The sequence below is a fragment of the Mirounga angustirostris genome, unplaced genomic scaffold (genome assembly GCF_029215605.1).
Source record: "Mirounga angustirostris isolate CCGP_5_RB_7025 unplaced genomic scaffold, mMirAng1.0.hap1 SCAF_7, whole genome shotgun sequence".
NCBI classification, from domain to species: Eukaryota; Metazoa; Chordata; class Mammalia; order Carnivora; family Phocidae; genus Mirounga; species Mirounga angustirostris.
Window position 1 is genome coordinate 137,080,981 of NW_026991715.1, and position 27,790 is coordinate 137,108,770.

General features: G+C 36.7%; 1 protein-coding gene across 1 annotated transcript in view; it reads left to right on the forward strand.

Moving 5' to 3' along the window:
- CDH12 (cadherin 12) overlaps positions 1-27,790 on the forward strand; it is a 992,169-nt gene that overhangs the window by 936,285 nt on the left and 28,094 nt on the right. The window contains exons 8-9 of the mRNA XM_064596829.1: positions 10,299-10,552; positions 26,565-26,701. Of these exons, the coding sequence (XP_064452899.1) occupies positions 10,299-10,552; positions 26,565-26,701 (391 nt within the window). The remainder of the gene's footprint in view (positions 1-10,298; positions 10,553-26,564; positions 26,702-27,790) is intronic.

Below are 27,790 nucleotides of genomic sequence, written 5' to 3' on the forward strand. Positions count from 1 at the left end.
ATACCCTCCAGTTCCACCCACGTCGTTGCAAATGGCAAGATCTCATTCCTTTTGTTGGCTGCATAATATTCCATTGTATATATATACCACCTCTTCTTTATCCATTCATCTGTCGATGGACATCTTGGCTCTTTCCGCAGTTTGGCTATTGTGGACATTGCTGCTATAAACATCGGGGTGCATGTACCCCTTCGGATCCCTACATTTGTATCTTTGGGGTAAATATCCAGTAGTGCAATTGCTGGATTGTATGGTAGCTCTATTTTCAACTTTTTGAGGAACCTCCATACTGTTTTCCAGAGTGGCTGCACCAGCTTTAACATCAGCTTGGATTCAGTTTATGAGCTCTATGACAGAATATTATTTCACTGTGTCACTTTGAATTAAGAATAACATTATGAAAGTTCATAAATCTTCTTAAGGCACAAGCTATTTGTAAAAAAAAAACAACACAAAAAACACAAAAAACCCCACAAAAAAACTACTCTTACTCTACATTTATGTCATATTGCATTGAACAAAATTTAAACAAATAGAAAGTACCCTATACGTTCTTAAGTGCTAAAGCATTAAAAACACTAACAACATCAGAATAATAATTTTTTAAATTTTTCATCCCATCTAAAAATTAGGAGATGGGCTACATTTAAAATGAGAGTATAAGGGGGCGCCTGGGTGGCTCAGTCAGTTAAGTCTCCGACTCTTCATTTTGGCTCAGGTCATGATCTCAGGGTCCTGAGATGGAGCCTGGAGATGGGTTCTGAGGTGGTCATGGAACCTGCTCAAGATTTTCTCTCTCTTCCTCTCTCTCTCTCTGTCCCTTCCCCACTGCTCTTGTTCTTTCTCTCCTTCCCAAATATGTAAATAAATAAAATGAGAGCATAAGGCATCTGAAATTCAGCAATTTTATTTGTTTGTTTATTTATTTATTTATAAAGGGGGAAAGAGAGCGAGCATGAGAGAGCAGGGGGAGGGGGAAGAGGAAAAAAGAATGTTAAGCAGGCTCCAGGTACAGTGTGGAGCCTGATGTGGGGCTTGATCTCACAATTCTGAGATCATGACCTGCACCAAAATCAAGAGTCAGGCACTTAACTGAGAGCCTCCCAGGCACCGCTCAGCAATTTTATTCTTAATTGAAAAGGCAATTGAAATATACTTTAATCAGTTGTTTCTTTTCTACTTGATAGCTGAGAATAAACATGTATTTATTATATACTTACATACTTACCGGATATAAATGTAAAATTACATGAGTTAAAAACATTCAATGGCTGAAAATAGAAATATATCTATAGAAGCACTGTATTTTTCTTGTCACTATTAAGAAATTAAAGCAATTAAAATAGGGGATGAATATTTAAGTTGTGCAAAAGGACAATTTTATTATCTTGCATAATTTTTCAAACAGTTCTCTACCATTTCTACAAAAAATATCTATTGCTAATTAGTTAATAAAGATAGCATAAGTTTAAAGTAAAGAATGGTGAAGTGATTTCTTTATTTTTAAATAAGTAAAACCTCTTGATTTAAAGAAGAATTCTTACTATTTTATGGGACTTGGAAATATTATTTCATCCCAAATAAACATAACAGTCATCACACTGAATCCAAAGCAGAATTCTTTTTTTTCTTAAAAAAAAAAAAAAAAAGAAAGAAAGAAAAAGAAAAAGAAAAAGAAAGAAAATGCTTTATTCTTCACCAGGATTTTCTAGTAAACAGGCTAAGCTCTCAGCCGGTCCCATGGAACCCTTCATATGTTACTTATGCCCTGTTAGTAAAATGGCCTTTTTTTTCTTTTTGCAGTTAAATGGCCAGGAAAGAAATTCACAGCAAATGATTTGGTAGGAGAGCACCATCATGTGGTTAATTTTTGAATAACTCTAAGGGGAAAAAATGAAAAAAAATTCAATAACTTAGTTTTTTTTTTTTTTTTTAAGATTTTATTTATTTATTTGAGACAGAGAGAATGAGAGACAGAGAGCATGAGAGGGAAGAGGGTCAGAGGGAGAAGCAGACTCCCTGCCGAGCAGGAAGCCCGATGCGGGACTCGATCCAGGGACTCCAGGATCATGACCTGAGCCGAAGGCAGTCGCTTAACCAACTGAGCTACCCAGGCACCCCAATAACTTAGTTATTGTAAGCAAACATACATCTTGATTTCTTAAGTTTAAAACTCTCCTATTTTTAGCCAGTCTGCATGCATGCATAAGGTTAAAGAAAAATAAGTGATGTTCTTTATCGGTTTCTGTAAATATTATGTCCCTGTTTTTGTAAATATTTGTCATCATCTCTTTTAAACATCTTTTTTTTTTTTTTTTTTAAGATTTTATTTTATTTATTTGACAGAGAGAGACACAGCGAGAGAGGGAACACAAGCAGGGGGAGTGGGAGAGGGAGAAGCAGGCTTCCCGCGGAGCAGGGAGCCCGATGTGGGGCTTGATCCCAGGACCCTGGGATCATGACCTGAGCCGAAGGCAGACGCTTAATGACTGAGCCACCCAGGCGCCCCTCTTTTAAACATCTTACCTAACTTCTCCAATCAGTCTCATAAACTCTAAACTAACTCCCAAACTGAAATTACCAAGGTAGATTGTTTTGCTTTCTTGCAGACTTTTATTTTTATTTATTATTTATTTTTTAATGTTTTTAAAGTTTAGAATCTATCGATGTGTTTTTTATTTTTTATTGTTATGTTAATCCCCATACATTCCATCATTAGTTTTAGATGTAGTGTTCCATGATTCATTGTTTGTGCATAACACCCAGTGCTCCATGCAGAACGTGCCCTCCCTAATACCCATCACCAGGCTAACCCATCCCCCACCCCCTTCCCCTCTAGAACCCTCAGTTTGTTTTTCAGAGTCCATCATCTCTCATGGTTTGTCTCCCCCTCTGATTTCCCCCCTTCATCCTTCCCCTCCTGCTATCTTCTTCTTCATCTTTTTTTTTCTTAACATATATTGCATTATTTGTTTCAGAGGTACAGATCTAAGATTCAACAGTCTTGCACAATTCACAGCGCTTACCAGAGCACATAGCCTCCCCAGTGTCTATCACCCAGCCACCCCATCCCTCCCACCCCCCACCACTCCAGCACCCCTCAGTTTGTTTCCTGAGATTAAGAATTCCTCATATCAGTGAGGTCATATGATACACGTCTTTCTCTGTTTGACTTATTTTGCTCAGCATAATACCCTCCAGTTCCATCCACGTCGTTGCAAATGGCAAGATCTCATGCCTTTTGTTGGCTGCATAATATTCCATTGTATATATATACCACATCTTCTTTATCCATTCATCTGTCGATGGACATCTTGGCTCTTTCCGCAGTTTGGCTATTGTGGACATTGCTGCTATAAACATCGGGGTGCATGTACCCCTTCGGATCCCTACATTTGTATCTTTGGGGTAAATATCCAGTAGTGCAATTGCTGGATTGTATGGTAGCTCTATTTTCAACTTTCTGAGGAACCTCCATACTGTTTTCCAGAGTGACTGCACCAGCTTGCATTCCCACCAACAGTGTAGGAGGGTTCCCCTTTCTCCGCATCCCCGCCAACATCTGTCATTTCCTGACTTGTTAATTTTAGCCATTCTGACTGGTGTGGCTTCCTCGCAGGCTTTTAAAGCTCTATGTTTTATAGTCTGTTCAAACTTAGAATGACCAAAGTCAAATTCCTTCTCGTCTCCCAACAAAAGCGCTCCTGTTCATATCTTCTTCCTAGATACAGCTCCACCTCCTTTTCAATTTCTTAACCCCTAGATCTAGGCTTTTTCTTATGCTGCTTCTGTTGCCATCAGCCTCCTTTTGTCAAATGGGACATGAAGCCTGGCCACCAATTTCTCCTGAACATGGGTTAAAATTTCCCTGTTCCTCCTCCTACTGGGTAGACTTGCACACTCTTGCTTATTCCTCCTACCACTGCGATGACTGTTCTTGGAGGATGACACCTTGTCTTCATTTAGCTTAGCCTTCCTTCTGTTCATCTTACTCTCGCGCTTAAATCCTTTTTTTTGTTTCCATCAGTCATAAGCTACAGTGCGAACAATGTATTTTTTATTATCATCTCCTGCACACACACACATGCTACATTCACCTCTATCAGATTCACTGCAGTTTCTACCAAATACACTATTCTTCCTTTTGCAGAGAAGGCACTGCCCCACATGAGTATCTTAATTGATTCTTTCCTTTTTAAAAATTTTCTCCCCTATCTCACATCAGAGACTTCCATGGGTCCCTCGGGCAAAGTTGATCACTTCTTATTTTCTTCCCAAATGTCAGCATTTCTGTCAAAACACCTATGATACAGCATTCATAGTTTAAACACATCTAATCATTTCTACTATATTTTAGCTGCCTAAAGGCACTTTATCTATCATATCTGTATTTGTGTTGTCATGAGAAAGGAAATGCTTGAAATATACAGGGTGTTTACATTTTTTGTTGACTAAAGGACACATGTCTCATGTTGTTTATCAGTTTAATTTATGATGCATTATTTTTTAGTTCTCAATACTAGGTAAAGTTAAACATATTTTATAAATTATATACAAATAAGAAATAAGAAACTCAGAGAAGAAAGAGAACTTTTTCAAAATCACACAGCTTGCCATAAATTATAGTATTTGTTTGAAAAGCATATTAACTGTTGTAACTATTATTACAACAATATATGTTAGAAGTAAAACGTGAGTTAGGTTATTTGAGGAAGCTTAAGAGATAATTGGCCTCCCTATATAATCATGATATATACTGTGTGTGCATATAAAACATGCATTTTATTTAAGTTAATGCGATCTTTTTTTCATTTTTAAGGAAACTCTTACCCCAAATCCTCAACTAGAAACACTAGAATTTCTTTCAATATTCTTTGTTTTGTTTTGTCTTACTGAATTGTCGTTGAATTAGTTACTGAATTTGTTCCAAAAGGTATTGTCACTAAAATAGGGGCATAGAACTAATAATGCCCATGATTCTTAAGTTAATTCATTAAAACTCTCAAAATTTTGGAGTGCTACAAAAACCCAGAGTATAACTTATGCATGGAAAAATTAAATGCATTTCTTTTTTTTTTTAAGATTTTATCTATTTATTTGACAGAGAGAGACACAGCGACAGAGGGAACACAAGCAGGGGGAGTGGGGGAAGGAGAAGCAGGCTTCCTGCGGAGCAGGGAGCCCGATGTGGGGCTTGATCCCAGGACCCTGGGATCATGACCTGAGCCGAAGGCAGACGCTTAACGACTGAGCCACCCAGGCGCCCCTAAATGCATTTCTAATAAATAGTTCTGTGACAAATTTATTTAGAGGTAACTTTAGTGAAATGTATGTTTCTTCACTTTAATAATTTTATTTAGAAAATACTTTCCTGTCTGGTCATTCCATTGTTTTTATTTATTTTTTTTAATTATAAAACTGAGATGCTGTTGAAATTTGTCAAAAACTAAAATTCTGGTTTTAAAATCACATTTGATTTTTTCCCTTTGTTGTTCCAGCATTCTCACCTAATAATGTAACAACTTTTACCCCTCAAATAGTTACTTCACTACTTTTTAGTAAGTTGCTGAGCTGAATTCCTTCCTCAATGGTGACAGGATACACACGAACTTTCCCATCTACCCCCAACACACAGAACACACATCTGTCTCCCAAGTTTTACATTTTTCCATAGCATTTATTGCCACCCAACATACTGCATACTTTGCTTAATTCTCTTACTGTTGTCCATCAAGTCCTAGAAGACAGCAAACTCCTTGCAGGTGGTGATTTTTTTCTGCTTGTTTCAGTTCCAGCATTGATAATGATGTCTGGAACATGGTAGGACGTTCAAGAAATATTTATTGAAAGGCAGAATAAAATGTCTCTGGAATTTTGCCTTTGCTCACCTTCCATCAGGCTCATTTCCTCCTGACTTCCCCACGCCTTGTTCTTCTCATCTCAGTTCCTAGCATTACATCCTCAGAAATGCACTTCCTATTTGCTCTATGTTTAATTATGTTCCCTCTTTCCTTTATCTCATTTTCCTCATAAGTCTTAACACTCTCTGAAAATTATGTACTTATTTTTTGTTGTGGCTCTCCCTGTCTATAATACAAGGTTCATGATAAAATGGACTTAATTTAACTTGCTAACCACCATATTCTCAACTCCAGACATTTGATTCAATCAATGTGGATTTAAGTTGATTTGAATAAATCAAAAAAGTAGGTGCAGATATCATCTATGGATGATTTACTATGTAATCTGAGTAGTGGTAGAGTTTTAGAATAGTTTCTTATGGAATGGAAAGTGCTAGTAACAAATAAATAAATTGATTACCATGTTGATCATCAAACTAAGTTTTGGGAAACTTAATTTTCCTTTAAGATAATGCTTGATCTGAAAGTCTTATCTTTGTAGTGCACCCTGGCATAAGGAGCTTATTGTACAAGATCTTATCCCTCTTGTCTTTTCATCATGGTTCTGCCTGGTATAAATCTGTTTTCTGCTTGTCTTGAAAAGCATCTACCTTGTTGTGGATAAAGATACAGCCCTCACTCATTTGCACTGATTGAAAATTTTCCCTTCCATTGACTAGTAAGTACTACTATACTGTTGAGAAAGTAGAGTCTTATCACTAAAGGATACATTCTGTCGAGTGATGACTGTCCTCTGTTGGTGAAATAATACAGATACATATTAATCATAAAAATTGAAGCAATATAGTGGAGTAAAAAGTAAAGAGCGATGAAAACACAACTATCAAGGGTCAGAGAATGACATAAAGGGTCCTCCACTGAAATCTCAGGGTCTCTAGGGCTGACATCAAGACGTATATTGGGGTGCAATCTGATTTGAAGCTTAGAGATGTTTTCCAAGCTTACTGGTTGTTGGCAGAGTTCATTTCTTTGTGGCTTTATGACAGAGGTATGCATTTCTTGCTAGTTACTGGCCATGTTTCAGTCTCAGCTCCTGTAGGCACCACTTAGGCATTTGCCAGGTGGCTCCTACCCTCCCAAGTTTACTTCTCAAAGTCAAGGAGCATTTATGTGTACTGCCTTTCTTCTAACAGCTCACATGATTAGGTCCGGCCCCTCAACTAAAATCTCCCTTTCAGTTAACTCAATATCACGTGATGAAGACACTTCATTACAGTTGCATCATCTATTTTTCCATAAAACTTGAATTCCTGGAGTGGTATCCGATGCAATTCACAGGTGGCTCACACAGTCAAGGGAAGGGAATTATACAAGAGTGCAGGTCGCAGGATGGAAATCTTGGAGACCTCTTGGAATTCTACCAAAGCTGTTGTTTTTCAAATTCCTCAAAATATATCTACATCTACACTTCCACTCAGCATTATCTAGACGTTTGTTGAGGCCTGAAAGATCCTAGGGAGCTATTGTTTTGCATTTTATGCCAAAATTGCTTATTCCTCTTTCAAATGAAAAACACCATTTAGCAATTAATATTTTATGCACTTTTCCATGACCTGGACCTCAGCAAAGTAAGAGCTGAGAAAGTGTCTAAAAATAAAGATGCAAAAAATTGACCTTTGCCCAATTCCTCCTTGATACTCTGAAGAACAATTAAGTATATTGTATTCTGCTTCTCCAGAGTTATATCTCTTACTGTATAGCTCCCTACAATGTCGATTATTCCCTGCAAATTCTACTCTTACTAATTTTCCTTTCTTGAAACACCATTAGGAGCAGGGAGTTACTTAATTAAATTCTTTTTAATCAATCATTTTCTTACTTCTTTAGAAAGGTTCATAAAATTAAATGGGCCCCATGCAATGCTATAAAGATTTCTATTTATGGTGGAAGAGCTAAATTAGCTCAAATTCATAATAATGGAATTCTGCCATAGACTATGATTAATTTTCTAAGAATAAAAAATAATTCTGTTTGTTCTATACCTATTTCAAATATTAGAGTTTCTGTTTGTTATAAAGTTAGATGAATTTTCCTTCTTCAGCACCACCATCCCCAACCCCCAAACATAGAGGGTAATCAGCTAGATGGTTTGGATAAAGTCAACTAGAGCGAGGTCAGTATTGATTCTCTTTGCTGTTTCTGAGCTATTCAGTTTTATAAAATGGCATTGCCTAGGGGTCAGGTTATTGAAGAAGTAAGGCCATCTAGGATATTATTATGGCATTTCTCTTAGAATTTTCTCCAGTTCTTTGATCACTGCACGATGTAAGTTTTTAGTCTCAAAATAACCTGTATGTACAAAAAGTTTCATTTAACTCCCTGACCACCAATTATTTGCTGGCTATGCAAGGTCAGAAGTTCATAAAAGGCATAGACTATGTCTGATATCCTGACATCAGGACAAAAAAAAAAAAAGTGTGGAAAAGTTTTCAGAATTCTCCTTCCATTTCTGGGCTTGAAATGGACTTTGAAGTGGGAGTCAAGTCCATCATGTGGGTGTGGCATCTTATAATTGAGTAGGTAAATAAAATGTAGATCTTGTCTAGAAAGAATTCTCTGAATTGTGAAAATAATCAGGAGCATTTTAATGTCTAGGAGAAACTAGAGAGGGAAAAGGGAAGCAATTGGTATTAGCTCCTATATTCTAAGCAGTTAACGCTAGGTCCACAAAAAGGAGTACATATAAGGCAGGACAGCTCAATTAGCTTTCTAGGCAAAAGGATCCAAGGTGTTAAAATCAAAATAGTCTTACTTTAGAAGATAGGGGTCACCAAAAAAAAAAAAAAAAAAAAAGGAAGAAGAAGAAGAAGATAGGGGTCACTATGATGGAAAATTATATTATTTAACATTCATAGAGCATTTGGAGTTTACAAAAATTCTTGATGTTATATTTCTATTCATATATCCAATAGCTGTAATATCAAACATGGCATTTTTACATATCATTCTTTACTGTTACTGGCTTAAAGATAAATCAAAATTCCTAACAGGAAAGAGAAGGAAATGGAAGAAAATCAATATTGTATTGATATAATAGGTAAATAGGCATGAGGCAAGTAACTAAAAATACGGAAAGTAAAAGAAAACATTGAGTGCAAAGCAGATAAAAGCATGAATAGAAATCGGGTGAATTAGATCAAATAAGGGAATAATTACAGGGAAAATAAATATGGATTCCCCTGAATGAAAATTATTGTGAACAAAACTTAAATGCCACATCTAGGAAGTGTAACTGCTCTAATAAACTCCGTGGAATTGTGAGAATTTTTGAGGATTTCACAGTGATTTTTTAATTTTCTTTTTTCATCCTCAGAGAAAATGCATAAAATGACAACCCTGTCCTTGTGAAAGATATACCTCCTTTATTTCCCCCAGGTGTGCTGAAGCAAAAAACAGATGTGTTGACACAGCAATTAGCAAGTCACTGGAGTCATACCAGAGGGATTATTTTAGAAAACAGAAACTTTTAAAGGTCCCTGAAAATCTCTATGTTAATGTTAATTTCATGCCTTAGTCTTTCATAGGTGATTAGAAGTCAGAGCCATTGACCTTAAAGTTTATATAAAACACCGTGGCAACACCATATATCCAGAATATAATATTTTCAGTTACTGGGAACATAAAACTAATATTTAGCATAAAAGTGAAAAGAAGTAGTAGTAAAGTTAAAATAGAGAATCAGTGACTTCATGGACACATGACTTCCAAATACTGTTTCACAATTTTCTTTAATTTGATCACATATGTTCAAAGTAAAATATTGGTACAATATCCTAACGATGCATTACAGTGCCTAATTATATATATAATGCTGAGAACACCAGAGACCGAAATGCTTTGTGTAATTACCACTATGTATGTTTTAAATCCTGACATAGTCCCTTCTTAATGAAAAGACCTAAATATTCAAAAAAGTTTAATAAAAAATGATACTATTGTCAAGATAAGAAGAGTGGTCCAAGAAAAAAAAATTATTTTGTTAATACCAAATTTTTAACTGGAACGTACGTTGTCTTAACCCAATTTCAATTTTATTGTGTTTTAATTACAGCTTAATTCCACTAGATGTCAGTATTGTATGAGCTTAGAAAATGCTTCCCTTAAAATTTCTCGGACAGTGTTAACTACTCATACAAAATGAATAAGCCCTTCCTAAGCATGCATGTGTACATGCATGCCATCTTAATATATGCAACTGATTCTCTCTACAAGTTACCTAGAATATTCTACAAGTGGGTCATTCTGAAAATGTTTCCTCACCCACTAATTAAAAATTTTGGAACCAACACAACTGCAAATGCTCTCAAACCACGTTCACCCTCTTTGCCACATTCTCTATGAACGTCCCTCTTCATCTTTGGTGTGTCCTCATTGCAGCCATTAGATTTCGAAACAAAGAAGGCATATACTTTTAAAGTAGAAGCCTCCAACGTGCACCTTGACCACAGATTTCACTCCGCCGGCCCTTTTAAAGACACGGCCACAGTGAAGATCAGCGTGATGGATGTGGAGGAACCCCCGGTTTTTAGCAAGCCACTCTACACCATGGAGGTTTATGAAGACACCCCAGTTGGGACTATCATCGGCGCTGTCACTGCACAGGACCTCGACGTAGGCAGTAGTTCTGTTAGGTAAGAAAAGGAAACATTTTTATTCTCTGTGTGTCTGAAAAAGGAAAAAAAAAAAATGCTCTGCCCAAACCTGGATGAATGATTTTGTTTGGTGATAGGAGACTTGAAAATGCAATGCCTTCGCACGATCAGTATTAGTTGAAAAGCCACAGGATTTGAACGAGAACATCTGCTATCAATCCCTGCAACAGGGTTTGACGGTGGTGCGATGTTGGACCTGGCACTCAAGTTAACCAGGCCCAATTTTTTAATCTATAAAAGGCATTTCGTAATACAGCCTCCGAGGTTAATGATATTAAGATACTTTCATAGTGCCTAAAAACGAGTGGATATGTAATACATTTTTCAGTTACTCTAAAATTTCTCTTACCAAAAGTTAGTGTTTGAAAAAGATGGTTTTACCATTTTCAGTTTGCAGTTCATTATTTTCACTGACAATTGTGTCCGCTCCTGAAAAGAGTTAGAGCCAGTCCTGGGGTAGGATGAGTTAAGGGATTGCTCAAAGCGCAGGCTTTACAAAGAGCTCCTGTTGATATAAGGATATAAGGCTACTGGGTAGTGAGTCAACAAAGCCATCGATAGAGTAAAAAAATAATCTCTTTCTCTCCTCCTACCCCAAACCCATACATTCCATTTGCACTACTTCTGAAGCACAATGGGATTTCCCGTTCTCTCACTTATACATGGATCCTGCAACATATTTTTTTAAATATTTTATTTATTTATTTGAGAGAGAGAGGTGAGGAGGGAGTGGGGGGGGGAGGAACATAAAGAGAGGGACAAGTAGACTCCATGCTGAATGTGGAGCCCGATGTGGGGCTCGATCTCATGACCCTGAGATCACCAACTGAGCCAAAATCAAGAGTCAGAAACTTAACCGACTGAGCCACCCAAGTGCCCCAGATCCTGCAACATATTTTGAGACTTACTATTGATTCAACTATGTCTCTTCTGTACATTTAATTTCCTTGCTAGCTGTCCACACCCCACATGTATACAAGAACTGGGAAACCAAAGAGAGAGAGAGAGAGAGAGGAGAGACAGAGAGAAATATGTGCTTTGTTCTGAATCTTCCACCACTAAGGGGTTGAACCTTCATATAGAAAATCAGAACAAAGATAAGTAGGCTTTAAATACAAAAATACTATTGACATAGGGAAAATATATAGACACACGGCTAATAAGATTTTATGCCATGGGGCAATAATAAAAAGTGCATAAATCATTCAGCGGTTACCTCAACACATTCATTCACAGCATATAGGAAAAAAATCTCAGGAAAGGGCTTGAGGGCATGCAGGCTCTGCTCTTTGCATTCACCTGAATCTATTTCCCAAACTGATCTGAGTATTCCCCTTCTTGAAACATGTCAGTGGTCAAGAGAGAACTCTAAAAAAGTGCATTTGTCTTGGGAAAGAGAAGAAAAAAAAAGGCAATTACTGAGTGCTCCTACATGTCAGGTCGAATGCTGGCTAATTTACTCATTGGATTCAAGTTGTCGTTCTACATGTCCATATTACAACATGATTCACTCTCAGTTGAACTCCACAAACCCATATTTATTACCAGTGTTTGTAGGGGCATTCTCAAGAATCAGCTCCGTTAGTAGTTGTTATATATTAACCTGTTAATCATTCATCAATCCTATACTTGAGACCCTGAGTGTCCTGTTGATAATTGTGAAAGTGGGAAATGCCTGGTGATTAGATTTACAGGTTATTTCAAGAATATGAACAGTTATGGAAGAAATATGGAAGGCTGTAAAGAAAGTAATTAAAAGGTAAATAAATATGGATTGAAACTCTCTATGGTTCAATAATGAGAATTTTAGAACACAGTGAACATGCTATGTTGTTTAATTTACTGTATGTTCTATCTTTAAAGATTGATAAAAGCATGATAGAGTCAAAATATTAATAAAATATTATTTTAATGCAATATGTAAAAAAACAAAAAAAAATCAGAGAGTTTATTAGTAAAACTACCACCTGGTAAAGGTAAGGTGAGGGTTACAGACTTCCAAATATAACAGCATGTTCAGAGTTAAGACCCTGGTGTGAGGAATGAAGGAAGGCTACATTCTTGAGATACTCTTGAATTACAGGACTGATTTTTTTTGGGGTGGGGGGAGACACAAGCTAGTGTCTGACAAGAGCTATTTTATGTGGGATAAAGTAACATCCCTAGTCTTACTTCTAATGGGTAGCAGCCTGACTCACTAAAGCTGTAAACACAGATGGATCTAATTGATCCCCAGGAGGGGTTGTCAAAAAACAGAGCTGCTTTTGAATCAACATGAAAGCTATCTTACTTCCATGTCCTTGGAGTAAACAATAAGCTTGAATCATTTCAGTTGAGGAAACATGGGGTATGAATCATCTTTTTTTTTTTTTTTTTGGTCTGAAAAGATGTTGGCTCACTTAAGAATGATAGTAAAAATATGTTGTGAAAAATAAGCATCAAAATGTGAAATTGCTTGAAATGTTTAGATACGCTCTGTTTGTTTTGTTTTCCTTTGTTTAACTGTCTTTTCATAGGGTTGCTGTGCGAGGTATTAATTTAAGGCTATATTATTCCATGCCAGTGGGTATTTTATTAATATTATTATTGTATTATCACCGAGCACAGCAAAGAACCAGAGTGCAGTGGCATTAAGCAGGGATTGAAGCAACTTTCAAGAAAGGTTAGGAGTAATGACTCTAAATGCAGTTGACCCTTGAACAATGTGGGGGTTTCAGGGCGCTGACCCTCTGCATAGTTGAAAATCCGCATATAACTTGACTCCCCCAAACCTTAACTACCAAGAGCCTACTGTTGACCAGAAAGTCTAATGGGTAACATAAACAGCAGATGAACATGTATTTTGTATAATATATGGATTATATACGTATTCTTACAATAAGGAAGCCAGAGAAATAAAAATGTTATTAAGAGAATTGGAAGGAAGATAAAATACATTTACAATACTGTACTGTATAGAAGAAGACCCCTGTATTAGTGGACCATCAGTTCCAACCCGCGTTGTTCAAGAGTCAAGTATACACCACATCCAGTCCCCATCCCAAGCTGAATTTCTAGTTATTGTTTCCTTTACTCTTCTAGCCTTTGCCATTGGATACAGGGATTTCCTGCTTCTACTCTTCTAATGCTCTATATCCTTTGGCTCTTATTATATAGGTCGTGGGAATGATTTCTAGTGCATCAAATGAGTGGAATGAGTGTGCCCACTACCAGTGAGTTGGGGGATTTTCACCACTGTAGTCTCTTAAGTTTAGAAATGAAAATTAAAATATGTGGGGTGCCTGAGTTGGTTAAGCATCTGACTCTTTTTTTTTTTAAATTTTATTTATTTATTTGTCAGAGAGAGAGCACAAGCTGGGTGAGTGGCAGGCAGAAGGAGAAGCAGGATCCTTCTGAGCAAGGAGCCCAATGCAGGACTCGATCCCAGGACTCTGGGATCATTACCCAAGGCAGACACTTAACCAACCGAGCCACCCAGGCGTCCCAAGTGGCTGATACTTGCCTTTGGCTCAGATCATGATTTCAAGGTTGTGAAATAGAGCCCCCCAGCAGGCTCCATACTCAGTTCAGAGTCTGCTTCTCTCCCTCTCCCTCTGCCTCTCCCCCTGCTCTCTCTCTCTCAAAAATAAGTCAATAAAATCTTAAAAAAAAAAAAAAGAATTTAAACTATGTGAGCACTATTCAGTTATATTGAGAATTAATATTTGTTTTGGGTATGAGTGATTCATGTTACAGAGCGATTTCAGTGGATAATTTTGCTCAGTGTGTGCCACGTTTCTTTTGTTCCAAAGACATAAAAATCTTCGTTATCCTGGGAATTTTAAGAGAAAATTCAATCGAATTTATTTTGTGTATAAAATGAGAAAGTGAACAATTCAATTCTAAACTCACTCTCTGTAAGAAGTATTGGATGATAAGAGACTGATGACACGATGTAAAATCTATTTTGTGCATATACTACCACATATAAGTTCAAAATTACAGAATTTAATAGAACAACTGAATAGTTCCTTTTTCATGTTACTTTCTTGTGTGTAATGATATTTCAAACCAAAACCTTCCACTTGAAGTTGATCAATAAATAGAAAATCATTATGAGTTATCATAAGTAGAATGTGATATTTAAAATAACCAATGACTCGTTGTTAAACCAGAAGTGTTTATCTATGTCCTGCTTAAACTTAAATCCCAAATCTGGTCTGTTCACCACACTTTTGGAAAATTTTCTATAATCAATTGGAATTGATTTTTTTCATCGTGGATTAAGAAACTATCAATGTAGCTGATTTTCATTTGCGAGCCCTTTCCAATACATCAAAAATCTTATTATCTGGGCAGAAATTTGAGCTCAAGTATAAAACACCCTTAGGGAGTGAGAGGAAAGAGAGGCCTGGCTTATCAAGTGTCAGCCTATAGCAACATATATAATTTATTTTAAATGTTAATAGTAAAAATTCATAATTCAAAAAATTACCCACTCTCAGACATGAACACAGTCAGCCTCCACGTCAGTGTCTAAATTCCACACTCCCTTTCTCTTTGTCCCTAAATTTCTTTGAAATATTCCATAATACCAGGGTTTATCTAGTTTTTCTTCCCATCTCTACCTTATTTGTACACAATATCTCTTTTTTCACTTAACATTTTTCATCTCTATTTTTCACTTATTTAGCAGATTTTTGTGAGGATTAAATGAGGTATTGGTATAAAATATTTTATTTTAACGTCTTCAATACTTTTAGAGCAGTTTAAGTTTACAACAAAACTGAGAGAAGGTACAGAGATTTCCCCTGGCCCCCTTATGACCACACATTACCAACATCCCCCATCAGCATGGTATATTTGTTACAATTGAACCTACATCATAATCACTCAAAGTCCATAGTTTGCCTTAGGATTCACTCTTGGTTCTGTACATTCTGGGGTTTTGAACAAATATATAATGGCCTGTATCCATAATTATAACATCACGTAGAGTGTTTTCACTACACTAAAAATCCTCTGTGCTCTGCCTAGTCATCTCTCTCCCAACCTCACCCCTGCCAAGCCCTGGAAGCCATTGCTTCTATAGTTTGACTTCTCCAGAATGTCATATAGCTGGAGTCATGCAGTATGTAAACTTTTCAGATTAACATCTTTCTCTTAGTAACATACATAAATAACATAAACATACATAAATAACATACATATCTTTTCACGGCATACTAGGTCACTTCCTTTTTTTTATTTTTATTTTTTTAAAGACTTATTTATTCATTTGAGAGAGAGCGAGAGTGAGAGCTAGAGAGCTAGAGAGAGAGAGAGAGAGAGAGAGAGTGAGAGAGAACATGAGCAGGGGGAGGGAGAAGCAGACTCCCCGCCAAGCAGGGAGCCCAACACGGGACTCAATCCCAGTACCCTGCGATCATCACCTGAGCTGAAGTCAGACACTTAAACAATTGAGCCACCCACGTGCCCATAGGTCACTTCTTTTTAGTGCTAAATACTATTCTGTTGTCCGGATGTACCAAAGTTTATTTGTCCACTCACCTAACTAAAAAACATCTTAATTACTTTCAAGTCTTGGCAATTACTGATAAAGTAGTATAAAGATCTAGGTGCAGGTTTTTATGTGGAAATAAATTATCAGCTCCTTTGCATCATTACCAAGAAGTGCATTTGTTGGATCATATGGTAAGAGTATGCCTAGATTTGTAAAAAGCTACTAAACTATCTTCCAAAGTGATTGTACCATTTGGCATTTTCATTATCAATGAAATGCTCCTCATCCTCACCAGCACTTGGTGTTCGGTATTCCAAATTTTGGACATTCTAAAAGGTGTGTAGTGGTACCTCATAGTTGTTTTAATTTGCTGACTGAACAGCTTAGTGGAGCATCTTTTCATGTGCTCGTTTGACATCTGTATATCCTCTTTGGTAAGACTTGTTCAGGTCTTTGACCAATTTTTAAATTGTTTGTTTTCATATTGTTGAGTTTTATGAATGCTATTGTTTTCCAGTGCAATCAGAATAAGCAGGGATTTCTAGTAAAGGTGTTGTCTTTCTTTAATATTGTCAACTACAGGATAGATCCCATTGTAAGCAGGAGATTCTGATGGATGAGTAACTTAAGAAGATCATATCTAAAGCTTGCATATACTCAATTATCTCATTGGGAGTAGTTTCTGATGAGTTTCTGGCTAATGACTACCCAAAGAGATCAAGGAGAGATTGTAGATATGCAAATCAAGTCACTGATAAACATATACAATTCAGATATAGCATTAAGTGATATTCGGCTCAGAACCAGCACTAAAAAATCTGGCAATGCGATTCACCGAAACTCAACTTTTCTCTTTCCCTTTGTTCACACAATTCTATTCCCTCCATAAAATAGTTCCTCACCTTATACTTCATCACCTTCAACCTAGACCTTGCCATCTTAGGTGGCAAAACCATATGTGTACTTCTTGTCCATTCTAACTCACTTCTTCCTCCCAATATTGTGTTTTTCTTATCTTATATTCATTAAAATCATCAACCATATTGAATTCTATCATGATGCTTACCACTTTTTGCTTATTGAATAAGTATGTATTCACTTTTTAAATGCCATCTCCAAAATGCAGAAAATAAAAACATACTTGAGAGTTGGGGATATTTCCTTGTTCTCTGACATACGACATGCAAAATTTAATTTGATTTTAAGATTCTCTTGGTAAATTTATCCTAATACATAGTGAAATGTAGAATGTATATGTATGTGTATGTGTGCATTTGTATTTTTCCAAATTGAGTATAAACAGATCTGATATATAAATATAATTGGTCTTGGGCGCCTCGGTGGCTCAGTCATTTAAGCAACCTGCTCTTGATTTAGGCTCAGGTCATGATCTCAGGGTCCTGAGATCTGAGCCCCACATTGGACTCTGTGCTCACTGGGGAGTCTGCTCCAGCAAGCTCTCTCCCTCTCCCTCTGCCCCTCCCTCTGCTCCCTCACTCTCTCTGAAATGAATAAATAAATCTTTATATATATATATGTCTTTTTGTTTTTTAAAAGTTTGAAGATCTGGGTGTTTAGGGTTTAATCTCTGCTGTCTTACACAGTACAGTTAAGAGTATACTTTCTTTCTTTTTTTCTTTCCTTCCTTCCTTCCTTCCTTCCTTCCTTCCTTCCTTCCTTCCTTCCTTCCTTCCTTCCCTCCTTCCCTCTTTCCCTCCTTCCTTTCCTTTCCTTCCTTCCTTCCTTCCTTCCTTCCTTCCTTCCTTCCTTCCTTCCCTCCTTCCCTCTTTCCCTCCTTCCTTTCCTTTCCTTCCTTCCTTCCTTCCTTCCTTCCTTCCTTCCTTCCTTCCTTCCTTCCTTCCTTCCTTCCCTCCTTCCCTCTTTCCCTCCTTCCTTTCCTTTCCTTCCTTCCTTCCTTCCTTCCTTCCTTCCTTCCTTCCTTCCTTCCTTCCTTCCTTCCTTCCTTCCCTCCTTCCCTCTTTCCCTCCTTCCTTTCCTTTCCTTCCTTCCTTCCTTCCTTCCTTCCTTCCTTCCTTCCTTCCTTCCCTCCTTCCCTCTTTCCCTCCTTCCTTTCCCTTCCTTCCTTCCTTCCTTCCTTCCTTCCTTCCTTCCTTCCTTCCTTCTTCCTTTTTTTGTAAATGGTTTCTCAGTCCTTAGCTTCTATAAATGGACTTAATGGAAGCAAAATATCTTCAGTACATTTGCAAGTAGATGTCATACAAAAATCAACTTTCGACAAATAATTCTCTTGAGGGTCCTAAACACATCACAGTAATAAAAAAGTTAAATAGGGCAAACTCCCCAGATATTAATGCATTAAGCTGCTACTGTAGTGTCTAAATTCCACACTTCCTTTTACTTTTTCCCTGAGTTTCTTTGAAATATTCCATATTAACAGATTCCATCTGCTTTTTCTTCCCAAGTCTACCATTTGCACACAGTATCTCTATTTTTTTCATTTAATATTTTTTGTGTTGTTCATACTGTTATTTTCCCTGCATCCTTCAAATGATCTAAAAGTTGACAATATATCTTTTAGTGGTGCTTAGTCCTAGCTATTGTTAAATGTCAGTTGTCTCCACTTAGAATTAATGAAGTAATTTGTGGAAGGTAGTTTCTGATAAAGAGACTAACATACTATTTCTTTTTCTTAAAGTGATCTTTAAAAATGCCTCCTTATGTAGAGTCCAGTTTCTCATTTTGTATAACTCTAATCACTCTTTTGTATTCTAGTTCTTATTATTTAGCAGAGAGCAAACTAATTTTGTATTTATGGCCTGTTTTCTTAGAAAATACTGAATATTCAGATAGCAATTGTTAGAAAACATTTTATCCATAAACCAAAAGGTTATATAAAATATTCATTAAGATAAAACAGTTAATCCTTTTTGAGCACTGCTTACCTTATCTCTTTCCGTTAGCATTCACAATGTGAATTTTAATATATATATATATTTATATTTATATTTATATATATATTTGCAAAAGACACATCTGATAAAGGACTTTTCTCCAAAACATACAAGAATTCTTTAAAGTCAAGGATGAAGGAGATGAAATAGAGGGTGAGAAACTATTTTAATTGAAGGGAATGGAATTATGTGAACAAAGGTAAAGAGAAAAGTTGAGTTTTGGTAAATTTTACTTTCAGATTTCTATTTTAGGTTGTAATTTATCAGTGACTGGAATTGTATGTTTGTAATCTCTCCTTGATCTGCTTGGGTAGCCATTAGCCAGAAACTGAGCAGAAGCTCCCTCCAGTAAGACAGTTGAGTATATATTAGCTTCAGATATGCTCTTATCCAATTATTCATCCACCAGAATATCCCATTTACTATTGGATCTATTCTGTAGTTGACAACATTAAAGAAAAGCAACACCTTTATTAGAATCCCCTGCTTATTCTGATTGCACTGGAAATGAAAGAAGCATTCCCTCTAAATTTATACCAATGGAATGATTAAGAACAATTTATTTGAGATGTTGTTTATTGAGAACTTAACTTGCTATGTAGAATGAGAAGATCTTTTGTGAATAAACTCATTGCTTTCTTCCTCAAATGACCGATCCATTGACAATCAGTAAAATAGGAGCTACTGCAAAGAACATGTACCAAACGGACAAGTTTACTTTTATTTGCTTTGGTGGCAATTAACTATCAACGTATAGTGACATCATTTTTAAAATATTTTATGTATTTATTATTTGAGAGAGAGAGATGGTGAGAGAGAGAGAGAGAGAGTGAGTGCTCAAGCACTGGTGTGAGCAGGGTGTGGGGGAAGGGCAGAGGCAGAGGGAGAAGCAGGCCCCCCACTGAGCAGGGAGCCCCGATGCAGAGCTTCATCCCAGGACCCTGGGATCATGACCTGAGCCAAGGCAGACATTTAACCAACTGAGCCACCCAACATACAGTGACATCATAATAACTAATTTATTCCTGGCTTTGAGCTGAGCACTTTGGTCAGATTTGTTTGAACATCACAACTGACATTATTTTACAGAAAGAGAAACTGAGGCCTAGGAAGATCGAATTATGTCTTCAGTAAGAATGAGAATAGGATTTAACCATAAGCAGCCAGATTCTAAATGTCAAACTCATTGCTCCCCTTCTTCAGTGTAATTGAGATACTCACCTAAGTTTTTGAGTTGCTTTTAAATTTTAAGATTGCTGAAAATATAATTAAAATATCATGGTTTTCAGTAGCTTATTAAACAAAATTGATAGACATATGTACAAGGTTCTCTGAACTAATAAAAAATGAATTCTCTGGGCACCTGGGTGGCTCAGTTGGTTAAGCGACTGCCTTCGGCTCAGGTCATGATCCTGGAGTCCCTGGATAGAGTCCTGCATCGGGCTCCCTGCTCGGCGGGGAGTCTGCTTCTCCCTCTGACCCTCCCCCCTCTCATGCTCTCTCTATCTCATTCTCTCTCTCAAATAAATAAATAAAATCTTAAAAAAAAAATGAATTCTCCAGCCTAAAAAAAAAAATTATCCATATTATGAGAATCATTGGTTTATCCTTTTTTATTGTTGTACTTCATTATAGGACCGTTCCACAGTATTTTATACATTCACTAATTGATGGGCATGTGAGATGTTTCCAGTTTGGGCAATTATGAATAAAGCTGCTATAAACTTTCAGAAAAAAACAACAAAAAAAACCCCCAAAATTGATAGAAAGTCAAAACAAGTCAGTAAAAATATATAATATTTAATCCTTAAAATATGATAACTATGGACCATATTATATACTTGGAAGTATTCTAAACATTTTACATATGTTTCCCTGATTTAAACCTTACAACTTTAACTAAATCTGAAAAATGTTCAAATTATTATTTTTTTAAAGATTTTATTTATTTAGTGAGAATGCACACCCAAGAGAGAGTGAGAGAGAGAGAGCAGAAGCAGGGGCAGAGAGAAAAGCAGACTTCCTGCTGAGCAGGGAGCCCGATGCGGGACTCGATCCCGGGACCCCAGGATCATGACCTGAGCTGAAGGCAGACGCTTAAGTGACTGAGCCATCCAGGCGCCACCTAAATCTGAAAAACGTTTAATTGAACTATGACAATATTGACATTTGTCAAGCTGGAAAAGCAAATACCTAATTATACAGTTGTTTTATTAACATTTTGGGGGGTATGTATTGAAATAAAATCTTATTATTTGAGATTCAGTACCTTTTATTTTTCTTAACCATGAAGTTCTTATAAGATTTAGACATAACTGAGGATTTATTGACAAAATTCAATGGATCTGTAATACAGATTTACAGGTCTAATTTTTACGTGGATTGGATCTTGACAGTCAATGATGAGTTTGCTTTTATTTTTAAACAAATTTTATATTAGTGATTCTAGTGATACACTCAAAGAAATCTCAATAGCTAAGTGTCCAGATATTAGTTAGGGTGATAAATTATTTTGAAAGCTATCTTACTATGTTTCATGTTAACTCCTCAAGATGACAAAACATCCAAGTTGCTTATATATACTTTATAACTGAATTTTTGAGTTTACCTTTTGCTGGTTCCAATTCTTTGCTTTATCTTGAAATGCTGAGGAGTACCCCATATAAGTTATACACATTTTATACCTCATTCCTTTCTATGATTTCTTTAATTGCTTTTAGAAAATAGCCTTTTCTCACACTTATTTGAAATTTCACATTATTTTGATTTTTTTTAAATGATCAGTTACTTCAAATATTTCAGAGTTATGAAACCCTCTCCTTAGAAAATATTATAAGACTATTTGATGAATTGGGGCATCTGGGGTGCACAGCGGCTAAGTGTCCAACTCTTGGCTTTGGCTCAGGTCATGATCTCAGGGTTGTGAGATCAAGCCCCACATTGGACTCCACACTCAGCACGGAGTCTCCTTAAGACTTTCACTCCCTCTATCGCTCCCCCTGCTCTCTCTCTCTCAAATAAATAAATAAATCTTTTTTTTTTTTTTAGATTTTTTATTTTTAAAGATTTTTATTTATTTATTTGACAGAGAGAGAGATAGCGAGAGCAGGAACACAAGCAGGGAGAGTGGGAGAGGGAGAAGCAGGCTTCCCGCCAATCAAGGGGCCTGATGTAGGACTCGATCCCAGGACCCTGGGATCATGACCTGAGCCGAAGGCAGACGCTTAACGACTGAGCCACCCAGGCGCCCTAAATAAATAAATCTTAAAAAAAAAAGAAGAGTATTTGACAAGTTAGGAGAACATGAGTAATTTTCAGAGTGTAAAGGAGCTAAAGAATAAACAAATTGCAAGGAGGAGATAAAACTCAGTTATTAGGAAAAAAATGGGAATAAAATCTGTCTTTCAAATATGATGTCTATATTCGGGTCTTAAATGGTAAATGACTAGTTAAAATGGTACCTTTCTTCAGAGACATTTGGCCACAGCTACTAGAGAGAGTAAATAAATCCAACTGTGACTTGCAACAACAGGCAATTGATTCAGTTCAAAGAAATAGTTTTGTTGAAGACACCTGAAAATGACTTCAAAATTCATATGTTTGCATATTCAAAGATACCAAATAAATAACTCTGTGCTTGAAATGTGATCAGGCTATTATTAACAACAACAGTCAGATGTTCTTATAAAATAATACAATTCATACATAAAGTACAAGATGCTAGGGATAGAACAATAAACCTGGTGATGAATCCTTCCTACTCTCTAGAAACTTTCTGTGTCGTCCACAAAACAAGCTACAATTAGTTTGAGAGAGACTGTAATGCCAATTAAAATTGATAAATTAGATAAGAGAAGTACGAAGATAAAATTTTGTAATAAGGAAGCAATAAAGCTGCCTGGAGGGATTTGGTATGGCTGCAGGGGAAGAAACATGAGCGAAGGGACGATCACATTATTCACTTACTGCGTCATGTAGTACTGTCCATATGTTTTAATACACGAGAAAATGGAGACTACCTGTTTAATATTGAAGCTCTTAACTGCAGAACCCAAATTTGGATCAATATTTGCCTAAACTTTACTTTCTTCCCATTAGGGCAAGCTGCTTCAGAGTTTCTGAAGAATAAACCCAAATCCGGGTATAAAACTTGGGGAGAAGATAAAGTTGGCATCCAGATACATAAATGGATACAAGTCAGAAGATCATATAGGACTATTTAAAAAGGACTTAAGAAATGAGAAAATCATGGGGTGTCTGGGTGGCCTCAGTCCTTTGACCATCTGACTTTGGCTCAGTTCACGACTCAGGGTCCTGGGATTTAGTCCCACATTGGGATCCCTGCTCAGTGGGGAGTCTGCTTCTCCCTCTGTCTCTGCCCCCGCCCCTGCTCATGCTCTCTTTGTCTCTCTCTCTCAAATAAATAAATAAAATCTTAAAAAAAAAAAAAAGAAAAGAAAATCTTAAGTAACCTGGAGGGAAAAAAATATAACAACTATAATTTTAATAAACCGTAGATTATGATGCACTTATCTTTCTTTAAATTTGTGTTTTAATGATATTATGTGCTTCCAAAAGGAAAATTTGAAGACAGAAGGGTTATGCCTTTATTAAATCATTATAATTTATAAAATGTTTAGTTTAACATCAAACAAGCAAGAGAAGCTCCCTAAACTATCTATGCTATAACTCTTAATTTTACTAAGAGGAAAGTTAGAATGAGGAGGAGGATTAGGAAAAAAAACAAAACAAAGAGGAACTAATAGGAAACTAGCAACTACTATTTAAAAAGTTCTAGAGAAATGTTAGGATTTCTACGAAAAAAATGTAATTGTGATTCTTGATGAAGCAATTATAATCTTAATTGTTGCTGTATGTGGCGTAAGTTCTCAATAAAATGTGGAAATAAATTGAACTGAATTTACTTTCATTTAATTATCTTCCCCAAGACAAAAACAAAACAACAACAACAAAAAAACAGTGACTAAAAGAAGATAGAGGGAAGAGATTTTGATTATTATCACATTAACAAAATAAAATTGCCTACCTGACCTGAATCATTACTCCTAATCTTTATTGCTTAAGGAACGAGATGTAATACTTTTAGAGTAACTCACTCCCATCAAGTACTTTTTACAAAATGTGTTTGAGAATTTAGCTTTTCCATTAACTGTGAGAAAGTTATTAGGCAAATTAAAAGACACAATTTTAAGGAGAATGCTTACCTAATGAAGAGAAGAAAACTTTTTAAGGCATTTCTGAAAACTCATTTACAGAAAAGTAATAAAATTGTACTCTGTCAAGTGGTCTGCACAGATTAGGTTAATGCTTTAATTTTTGATTTCTATTCAATTGTTAAAAGAGGTTTCTTAGCAACAGCGGCTGCATACTTATATGAACTATACATTTGTTCCATCATATATAGATCATAAACCCATTTTTTAAAAATTTAAATCTCATCTACTTACTAGAAAAGCATAAGGTGATTCAAATTCTCTATTTCAGGGTTTTGCTCATTTACACTGGTGAGTGAGGCCAAATTAGACAGTCCATTGTTATACAGTGGCGATTAATTGCAGTTAAAATATCACTGTAGCCATAGATTGGCTGTGGACTATGGCAAACCTAAATTAAACATGGGATCTACACACTGGGAGGGCGTATCTCCTGAAAACAATCTAGACATTTTAGGACAGGGTCATGTCTTCTCTGAAAATGTCTAGGAAATGTAGGAGTTCCATTTTCAGTTTCGTCGATGGTCATTTCTTTAATTGCTATCTTGTGCAGAACATCACGGTTTAGAGTGGTGGTTGTTGCTTCACGATTACTGTTCAGTCAGGCACAGGGCTGGCTCTGTCTCACAAAGACAGGACGTCAGGAAAATGCCAGGACCTCGTATTAGAGCCACAGTCTTGCAGTCTGATCGGCTGTGGGAAGATGCTGAAGATGTTTAGCTGAGTAGAAAACGTTCAGATAAGTTTCAGTAGTACTCCAGAAGAAGGCAGGAAGCTTTTTGAGAGGATCACATCCAGAGAAGGGACGTACCAAAACTTACGAGGTGACGGAGCAAAAGATTAGATACCAGATAATAGTGAATAAGAGACAAACAAAAACATCGTTGGGTGAAATAGGGCCTGGCTGTTTGTGCCCGTGGACTGTGTTTTAGGGGTTTGTGTGGGAGCATTGTAGTTCAGGTATTTTAACGTTGCTGTTTTGAAGTACATGACTTGACTAACTTTGGCCTTGTGTTGACCTTGCTGTGATTCCCAGGCTAGAGTAATGGTGATAAATATATTGCTCATTGAGCCTTTTGATGAGCAGAGCCCTTTTACATAAAATGTTCTATTTAAAATTGGTAAGACTACATGATGATAATCATAGAGAAAACATTGATGACCTGGTTCAAGTATCAGCTCTAAAGCTTTCTATGTGAACTGGGGCAGATTCCTTAATATCTCTATGCTTCAGTTTTTTCATCGGTAAAATAGGGAGATGAATAATACTTATTTTTTAGGGCTTTGGTGGGGCTTTAATAAGGTAACACATGTAAGCATTTAGAACAGTATCTGGAACGTGCTAAGATTTCAAAATGTTTATTACTGTGGTCGAAAATATGTGTTGGAAAAAGATTTTTTTCACTCTATGTATCTGCTATATAAAGATTTATATAAATTCAGTTTCTGTTTTTTTTTTTTTTTTAATTAATTTTCTTGGATTGTTTTAGTCCATGTAAAGAAGGTAACATCTGGGGCGCCTGGGTGGCTCAGTTGGTTAAGTGACTGCCTTCGGCTCAGGTCACGATCCTGGAGTCCCGGGATCGAGTCCCGCATCGGGCTCCCTGCTCAGCTGGGGGGTCTGCTTCTCCCTCTGACCCTCTTCCCTCTTGTGCTGTCTCTCATTCTCTCTCTCAAATAAATAAATAAATAAATAAAAATCTTAAAAAAAAGAAGGTAACATCTGTTATTAGCAAATAGGTTAATGAATAAAGAAGATAAAGGGACATTATTAGCTAAGTTCACTGTTTTATTTTTTTAGAAAGTTGTTCTGATATATAGAGTAATTAAACAACAGTGGCTCTTTTATATGTGTTTGAGGAAAATAATTCTGTACAATCGCCCCATTGCCAATAACAAAATTGCCCCTTAGTTTCCATAATATGATTCTTTCCTATCTGTGGAAATAAAGATTCTACCTTTGTTCTGGCCTAAGTTCTTTGTAGCAGTAGCCAGAAGCCTCCCCCACCCCCAGCTCTTCCCACAGCCGCTGTAAGGAATCTTCTACTACTTGGAAAAGTTTTAATATTCAGCAGGTTAAGGAAACCCATGATCAGCTTTAGAATTTTAGTCTCTGCTGAGCTTTCAAGGTGTCAAGACCCTAAAATAATACGAACAGCAGGAGTACTAAATCTTTCATTATTTCCAGTTTCCCCTTGAGCATAGTGACTTTGCAATAAAGAAGCTGTCATTGAGACTCTTCTTTATAGCAAGGTGGGTAATAGCTACAGGGAGAAAAATCAGGAACTGTGTCAAGTTAGCCCGACTGCCATTATGATTCCTGAGTAATCACGGCATATTTGCATCTACGCTTTTATATGCAGGTACTTCATAGATTGGAAGAGTGATGGGGACAGCTACTTTACAATAGACGGAACCGAAGGAACCATCGCCACTAAAGAACTACTAGACAGAGAAAGCACCGCGCAGTATAATTTCTCCATAATTGCGAGTAAAGTTAGTAAGTATGGCCTGGACGGAATCAATGTTACACTGCAGTTCTTTGGATTGAACACTCTCAAATGAGTCCCCACTGAGGTGTTTTTCATTTTTGGACTGACAGCTGAGTGGTCTCCTGGGGAAACTCAGAAACTTGCTCCTTTTCCTCATAGCATAAGTCCAGAGAAATTTTTGACAGTTGCCAGTGAGCCCTGTTTGCAGGCTTGCACGAATATCCAGCAGTGCATTTCATTGTGTGACCTCATCCTTTTCCACGCTCTACCCTCAACTATCCTCCAGCATTCCAACTTCTCTTCCACACCCGACCTCCATATAGAATATTATTGGCAGCTTCAGAGGCCGGGCAGGAAGAATTAATTCTCACACAAAATCGCCTATTCTGAAATCTTTTCTGAAACTGAAGAGAGTATTTTTAAAGTCACCGCTCTTGCTTCTCTCTCCTTTTCTTAGAATGTAACTTTAATGTTTTGTTTTGTTTTTGTTTTTGTTTTTAATGAACATCCCTGTGGAATATACAGGAGCTCTAAGTACTTTTCTTTAGGGAGTCACTCAGAATCGATAGGATTGTTAGGATCAATCCATGGTGTTGATTTCTGGTTGGTCCGGAGGAGAATCCTCTCGACTGAGAGTGACAAAGCTCTCAATATGTTTGACTGGACAACCTAGGATACTGTTACAACTTCCTAAGGTAACAGATTACTGGGGGGGAATGGTGACATTTGGTTATCAATGTAATTGTTTGCACAAGAAAGTGCATCTTCCCATCCATCTGCTTATGGTCTCTTGAAAGTTTTGGGGAAATCCCTTCTGAGCATCTTTCATTTTGTTTCTTTCTCATCTTATTCTGTTCATCTGGTACACATACTTTGACAGCTAATTTCATTTTTCTATGCAAGGAAGAGCTAACTGAATATTTCTGTTGAGGGGTTTTTTGTTCAGTCTCAATTCAGTGGGGTGTAAATATTAAATAGTTTTGTTTATCTTCAACAATTGCTTTGAAACACGAACAGTCAGACACCTATTCCCAGGCCTTAATGATATCTTTAGCTGATTTCATTATGTTGTGGTTATTCTGATTACTAAGGGTAAG